The sequence below is a fragment of the Octodon degus genome, unplaced genomic scaffold, assembly GCF_000260255.1.
Source record: "Octodon degus isolate 3935 unplaced genomic scaffold, OctDeg1.0 scaffold00023, whole genome shotgun sequence".
NCBI classification, from domain to species: domain Eukaryota; kingdom Metazoa; phylum Chordata; class Mammalia; order Rodentia; family Octodontidae; genus Octodon; species Octodon degus.
In genome coordinates this window covers 7,958,879-7,966,813 of record NW_004524599.1, presented here as the reverse complement: position 1 = coordinate 7,966,813, position 7,935 = coordinate 7,958,879, and the positions used below count along the sequence as shown (strand labels likewise).

General features: G+C 44.4%; 1 protein-coding gene across 4 annotated transcripts in view; it reads right to left on the bottom strand.

Annotated features, from left to right (window-relative positions):
* Positions 1 to 2,084: 2,084 nt before the first annotated feature.
* Mak (male germ cell associated kinase) overlaps positions 2,085 to 7,935 on the bottom strand; it is a 64,578-nt gene continuing 58,727 nt past the window's right edge. For 3 of the 4 annotated variants that reach the window (XM_004628365.2, XM_004628366.2, XM_023712045.1), the window contains 2 exons: positions 6,443 to 6,559; positions 2,085 to 2,591 (listed from right to left, as the gene is read on the bottom strand). In XM_004628365.2, the coding sequence (XP_004628422.1) occupies positions 2,437 to 2,591; positions 6,443 to 6,559 (272 nt within the window). In that variant the 3' untranslated portion in view covers positions 2,085 to 2,436. The remainder of the gene's footprint in view (positions 2,592 to 6,442; positions 6,560 to 7,935) is intronic. The other variant, XM_004628367.2, reaches the window with a different exon arrangement.

Here is a 7,935-nt window from a genome sequence, read left to right as displayed (position 1 = left end):
CGGGGGACAGTGCACATGGAGTGTGAGTCGGTGCTGAACGGGAGCTAATAGGCTAGGAAGACGCGAGGAGCTGTCAGCGCTGCGTGAGGGACGCCACTGTGGAAGAGCTACACGCTGATTCCAACCCCATGATTCTGGAGAGAGAATGGTTGAAGAAGTACAATTGTCCCTCGCTACTTGGAGGTTCGACTTTCATGGACTGTTTTGCAGGTTTTCAAAAAATATGATTTAAGTTATTTATTGTGGATTTTCCACTATATTCCAGGATTTTGTGGTAGTGTACAGTACAACATATGTATATCTGTAGGACTTATGGTTTTCATGATTTTTGTCTAAAATTTCTAAAATATTAAAAACATTAAAAATGTTAATTACAACAAAATATTAAATCTAAAGTTTACAGTATTTCTTTACAGTACAGCATGAATACACTGTACTGGACAGTATGTTAAAATTATGTAGCTTATGAGTTTAGAAAAGGGTAAAGAACATTAGAAGTGTTTTTAAAAGTGTGGGAAAGGTTTATGAAAGTGTGGGAACGGTTTATAAAGCCTTAAAATACTAAAATATAACATCGTGACAGAGAGCATGGGCTCTAACACTGTATTGATGCTGGCTGGTCACTGTAATAAACGTACCCGGGTAAGGCAAGATACCGAAGGGAAAACTGCGGTGAGGGTGAGAGGTTCTCCATTAAATTCTGTACTATTTTTGACAGGATCTCACTTTGTAGTTCAGACTGGCCTGGAATTCACCATGTAGCTGACGCTGGTCTTGACTTGTGGCGATCCTCTTGCCTCAGCCTCCTGAGTGCTAGGATTAAAGGTTTCACCACCACATACAGCTTAGCTCTTTCTGGACATTTTGATGAATGTCTCTGTAAACCCAAAACTGCCACACACACACACAAAAATCTACTACTTAAAACAGACTTCAGGGTTAAAAAAAACTTAAATGTAAAGAAAACACATTAGTTAGCCATATTTATTTAAATATTCACAGTTCTCCTCAGAAACAGAAAAAAATTATAAACTTGGAGACATTAGAACTGTACAAACAGATCCCACTGCTGCGAGGGTAAGTTACTGTTTCGATCTTCAACATGTGAACTCTGAACGGCTGACTGCGGAGGGACCTGTCACGGTGGGGTTGTGTTCAGCGTGCCTGCGGATAATGTCCACGAGATGACAGTGACCCCAGTAGCGCCTGTTACTAAGTCATAAAATGCGTAAGAGCATCACGGCTGGTAACATTACTGTTCTTTAAAAAGAACACACAGTGCTAAGGTGCAGCCCAGGAAGATAAAATAGCCGCATGTTCGAAATCTCTTAAATACAAATGTAGGAGTAAAACTAAGGAAAAAGGTGTACAAAATTGTTTTTTAAAATCCCATCACCAAAGCAGCCGAGGGCTTGTGTTCTGGGAGCGGAACTGAGGGTCTCCGCAGCAGGGCACTGCTGTGGGGTGCAGCTGGCACGCGTCATCTTTGTCACTTGGTGTGTGGCGGATTTGCAAGGTGGGGTAAACAAGCGTCCAACTCCGTTTCCAGAACTACCCTAACCAAGTGACTGCTTGGTATGGAAGCTGCGAAGGGACAGTCACCATGCGGTCACAGCTGCAGTGAAAGCTGGAGGCCCCATTTTGTTCTCGTCTACATTATAGATAAATTTATTTTTTTTAAATATTTATTTATTTTTATTTATTACATTTATTTATTTGTGTGTGTGTGTGTGTGTGTGTGTGTGTGTGTGTGGCCAGCTCAGCCCACCAGGGGGCGCGGCTGGCTGGCATGTGGTGCTGGGGGATCGAACCGCGGTCCCTGTGCTTTGCTAAGCTTGTTTCAAGTAGGTGCTTTAGACCACTGAGCCATCTCTCCAGCCCCGATAAATTTATTTCTAAGAAAGATGAGTCTGCTCAAGGCCGGAGTTGCCACTGATCTCAGTTTGAGGATAGAAAAATTAATGAAAGTGACAGTCTCTCTGAAGTTTGGGAGCACAGCCTGTCCCCACAGGGCACAGGCAGGAGGCGGGATGGGTGTCCCCCGGCTGTCACTGCTCAGCAAAGAAACATTCAACAGGTTAGGCCAGGATGTAACAAACGAAAACAAACATTCTCGACACTTTCTGGAGGCTTTTAAATAAAGCTTCTTATTGTACTTTGTACCTGTTACGTGGTCGATCAAATACTTGATACTTTGGCAAATAGTTTATTCAATACTTTGTGAAGTCCTACTCGTGTCTCAGCACTGTGGGCCACGGTGCTAGGAGAACACGTTTCATTTCTAGGGAAGAAAGAAAATAGGAGGTGCTCTGTGCTCGGCCAGGTGCCCGCTGCTGCGCTGTTTCCCCGAGATCAGTGGCGTGGAGCGTGGAGGCCGCCTGGCCAGGGCCGAGCTCCTCTCCGCAGAGGCCTCTGTTGTCCTGGTGAGGTCCTGGCCTAGCGGTGGCCTCCATACTTGGCCGCCCAGTCAGTCCTCCCAGGCACTGAGGACACCGGCTGGGCACCCGTCACGACGGGAAGGGTTTTGGTGCTGGGGCTGTATGTGGCTCCTGCGAACTGTCCCTGACCGGGCTTCGTGCTCCAGGTGAATTCTGGAAGAAATCAGAGTCAGAAACTGGAGTTGTATTTATCTGATTATTAGATTTTTTTCTTTTTTGCTATACCAAGGATCGAACTCAGGATCTTGGGCTTGCCAGATAGGCATTTACGCTGCTGAGCTACATCCCCAGTCCTTGACTATTAGAAATAAATTAATTCATCCTTTTCTCAGGGGGATTTGAATTTATCTTTAAAAGATTAATTCAGAGCTGGCAAGATAGCTCAGTGGACTAAGCGCCTGCTTTGGCAAATGCAGGGATAGCACGGGTCCTGGCCCTGGGCACACTGAGCCTGCCACCAAGACTGGACATGGTGGTGCGTGCCTGTAATCCCAGTGCTGGGGAGGCTGAAAACAGGATGATCACTACCAAGTCCAACCTGCATGAACCCTGCACCAAATACATTAAAAAAACATTAATTCACTGGTCTTTGAGGTTTTTTATTTTTAAATTTCTTAATGTTTCTGTAGTATTGGGATTATCCAGGATCTTTACAGTGAGTTACATCCTCAGCTCATTTTTAAAATTTTTTTGTTTGTAGACTGGGCCTCAATAAGTAACTACATTGCCCTGCCTAGGTTGAAATCTACCATCCTCCCTCAGCCTCCCATTATGCCTATTTTTGTTTTTTGAGACAGGATCTCTCTCCACAGTTCAGGCTGGCTTTGATCTCACTATTAGCTACTCAGGTTGGCCTTGAATTCAAGTGATCTCCTGCCTCAGCCTCCTGAGTGCTGAGATTACAGGCATGCACCACTCTCATTGGCTTTTTTTTAAAAGCAAAAATTCTACGGTAGTATTACGTTGACACAAACTTGTCAGCAGTTTATGAGCCCGCATTTCTTTTTTATTTTATTAAAAATAAAAGCAAAACAAAGCAAAATTTTACTATAAAATGAGAGAATAATTATAGTTAATATAGTATTATTTTCAAAGTAGTTTCTCAGAGCGTAAGATATAAATCAAGATGATTGTTATAAAAGAAACACTGTAACAAAAACTCGTAACAATCTAAGATAAACTAACAATGTAAATGAAACAAACTAGCATATATATTAAAATATTTTTGAAACAACAAAATATGTATTTTGGGGACATATCTGAACTTCTCCCTACTTCCTATTTCTCTATTTTGTTCTTTATTTGTATATTCATATTTTGTTTTTCACATAAGATGTATCTCTATGCAGTATTTAAGCTTGTGAGTCTGCCTTACTTCACTATCATGTTCTCAACATGCATCCATTTACCTCCAAACGCCTCAAGTGTACCTTTCTTATGGCAGAGCCGTACACTGCCATGTGCACATACGACGTTTTCCCTGTCCAGTCACCTGCTGATAGACATGAACTCTGTTTCCAAGAGCTAGCTATTGTAAGTTGTGTTTCTATACACATAGGTGTGCTGTTATCCCTGTAATAGGATTTTAACTCCGTTGGGAAGATATTTAGAAAGGGAATAGAAGGGTTGAACACCATCTCTATGTTTAGTTTTTTGAGGAATCGCCTCACTGATTTCCACAGTGGTTGTACTAGTTTACATTTCCACCAACCAGGTCGAAGTGTTCCTTATTCCCTCATCCTGCCAGCATTCGTTATTAGATTTTCTGATGACAGCCATTCTTTCTGGGATAAAAGAGTATCTCAGTGCAGTTTTAATTTGCACGTCTCTAATGACCAGTGACAATATGTGTTTCTTCATGTATTTATTGTCCATCTGTACTTCTTCTGAGAAGTATCTATTCATTTCCATTGCCCATGTTTTGCTTGGGCCTTCTACTTTGGTCTTTTACTAATTTTTTGACTTCTTTACATATTCTCGATGTGGGCATGCCTATCCTAGTCCTCATTTTGGAGGACTTTAAGGTCTTCTCCATTTAATATGATGCTAGCAGTACATTGGTCACAAATGGCATTTATCATGTAGAGATACAGGGCTTTTGTACTTATGCTTCATGGTTCTTTAAATTTCCTAAGTGGATGTTGGATTTTGTGAAAAGCAAAAGCTTTTTTTGCATCTATTGAGATGATCATGTGATTTTTGACTTCTCTTTATGTAAATTACATTTATTATTTGCATGTGCTGAACCATCCTTGCATTCCTAGCATGAAGTCTACTTGGTCACAGTACATAATCTTTTTGGTGATTTGTTGCACTGTTTGTCAGTCTCTCATTGAGGATTTTCCATCTATGTTCATTAGAGAAACTGGCCTATAGCTCTCTTTTTTGGTTCGACTGTTGTCTGATTCTGGTTAGCTTTTAAGAATGATTTTGGAAATAGTCCTTTCCTCTCCATTTCATTAAAAAGTATGAGGAGTACCGGTGTTAGGTCTTCCTTGAAGCTCCTACATAATCTGGCTGTGCATCCATTCTAGGCCGATGCCATCCATGGAGAAGGGGAAGGGGGGAAGCTGGTAACACCACATTGCAGTTATATGCTGATCTTGGCTGCACAGTGCTAGGCTGCTGGACGCAGGGACCTCTGGCTGCGCTGGAAAAGAGCACATGCACGGTGCTCTGAAGTCAAGGTAACCTCGGCAGAGGCAACCAAGGATGTGGGCTGCTGCAGCCCTTTTCTAGAGCAATAAAGCTGCCCACCTTAGCGATAACAGTTCTCTTACTTGGCAACATTTACTACTTGGAGAAGTTCATGGGCTTGCCTCCGTATCCTTCCTTTGTTTGAAACCAAATAAATATAGCCCATCCAGAGAAATTCTTGATCTGAACCACAGGGAATCTTGAATTTCATTAGAGGATTTTGGTCTTCCTGGAGCCCTAAAATCGTACCACCTGTCTCTTTTATTTAAGCCATTTGCTGTTCACTCATTTAGGAGACTGGGATAGGCCAAGACCCCAATAGTTATGGTTAAGCAATATTCAAACACAGTATCACTATAGAAAATGCATTTAGGATAACGAGGCCTGTAAAATTTTAGTTTCATGGAGCAACACATAGAGAGCTCTAATTTCCTTTTGAAAATCAAAGCAGTTTCTAAAATTAAGAATTTTTATTGAGACCATGTTAGCCATGTTGCCCAGGCTAGCCTAATTTGTGATCTTCCTGCCTCAGCCTTCTTAGTAGCTGGGATTCCAGATATGTGGCACTGTACTTGGCAAGAAACTTCATTTTATATTAGGATAATTATGGGTCATTAAAACCCCTTTAAGTGGTAACCTATTCCTGAATCCCAAACTTTTAATCATAAGGCTTATTTCATTCATATGTTACTGCTAAAAAATTTATAAAATCTTTAAAATTAGTGAAACATTATTCTATAAATGATAAACTAAAACATAAATATCTCAAATGATAGAGAACTAAATCTTTTCACAAACGGCTTTGATGTCTTCAGTCCCTCCTCACTCCTGCCTCCCTCACGCGAGGAGCAGGCTCTCCCTGGCTCCTACCCGAGGGATGTGCCTTCCGGTCATGTGGGACTTCACTGTCTTTCATGCCGAGTAGAGGCTGTCATTTCTGGAACAGAATCTGTGTGTCACAGACACTGCTTTACAGATAGCTCTTCTCTTAATTATTACCTGTCAGCCATATTTTTGGAGGAAAGGGACATGATGACAGAAACAATTAGAAGGAGCCAGAGAGATGGCTCAGTAGAATAAGTGCTTCCCTGGCAAGCGCAAGGGCCTGAGTTCAATCCCCAGTTCCACAAAAAAAAAGAAAGAAAGAAAAAAGAAACAATGAGAACTGTGTTAAGCAGGCAAGACTAACTTAAAAGTCTACTCAGCAAAAGTGACCATCTAAATTTAAGAGGAAAAAAAAATCACCTCTCAGTTCAGAAATCTCAAAAACTACATCCGAAGCTGTTCTTAGCTAAATCTGTTCTTACCTGAAGTCCCCCCGAGGGGCGCCAAGTGGATCCTCTGGCCGGCTGACCCAACTTCTTTTTTGAGAAAGGAAGGGATATATCCTGACTGGTTGTAAGTAGTGTAACTTCCAAGATTTCCTAGTGATGTATCATAACGTTTCAGAGTCAGAAGGTGAGCATTTGTAAGTGCCATCGACTAACTTTGAATTATTCTAAGTAAGTTTTTTTGAGCACCTACTGTGCTCGAGGCTAAGCTTTGGCCGTCCAGACGCCCCACCCAGTCCCTAGAACAACCCTCTCGGGCGCCCACTGTTACCACTCGCACACTGTGGCTCCTCGAGGCCAGGTGGTCTGCCCCAGCTTCCATGACCACCAAGGGGCTGAGCTCAGGCAGGTTTGCTTGGCGCACCTTGGATGCGCCAGAAAGCTTTTAATTACGCTGCTTCTCCACCCTCAAGCGTTTCCTGCCACGAGCCCCTGATCCTTGAAGCATTCTTTGCGCCTCTCTCTGGTCATCTTCTAAACGTGTCACAAGTGGGCTTCCTCTCCCAGGGTTGTTGTAGGGACCAAAAGCCATGCAAGCCAAGCACTGGCGGGCAACTGTGCCAGCGATGGGCATCCCATCCACCAACACGTGAGTGAGCAGTCGGTCTGGCGGCCAGAAGGGGGAAACCTGAGGGTGGGAGGAGGAGCCCAGCCAGGAGGTGAACAGGGATGAGGATGAGGGTCAGACCGCCGCCGTCACCGAGGTGTGGAGGGCAGGCGGCTGGTGGGTGCTCTGAAGGGCGGCTATGGAGCCCCCATGGTGTAGCCTAGGTGGCTCAGAAGAGCAGAGCAGGGGAGGCAGACACGCTGCCCTGAGGATGCTGAGAGGTTGGTGTTCAGGGTCTGGGGGCCCAAGGTCTGGGCTCGGGGGACTGCACAGCATGCAGAGATCTGGAAAAGACCCCAAGGAACGTCCACACTGAGGGAAGGAACCGAGGGAAGGGATTGGAGAGGTGGGTGGGGGCAGAGCAGGCCTGCTAGACGCAGCTCGAAGCGCTCGCAGCACAAGAGCGGGAGGCCTGGCAAAGGCGGCAGAGACAGCCCAGAGCCTGGCGCGGCCCAGCGTGGAGGCCCAGGCAATGCCGGCAGGGACTCCAGTGCTCCGCTTTGACAGCCCAAAGAACTGGCCCCCGGCAGCCCAAACTGAGGTGTCCTCTGTCCGTATGTCTGAATCCTGAGCTTTATGTTCCTGCCATCACACAGACAGCTCTTAAGAAATATTTGCCCTGGAAGCAATGAACACTGGAAACAGTATAATGAGCCTCCCGGAAGGATCTCTCCCTGAGCTTTGGGCCCTGCTGAAGCCCACACGGCACAGCTGCCTGAACGAGCCTCTTCTGACAGCTCACACTCAGCTGGAATTGGCAACCTGTCCTTCATTTCAGAAAGACTTTTGGGAAGGAAGTTGAATACCAGGACTGCATCTCATAGCAGTGCCTATTGCGTGATAAAAATCCTGGGCAGAATTG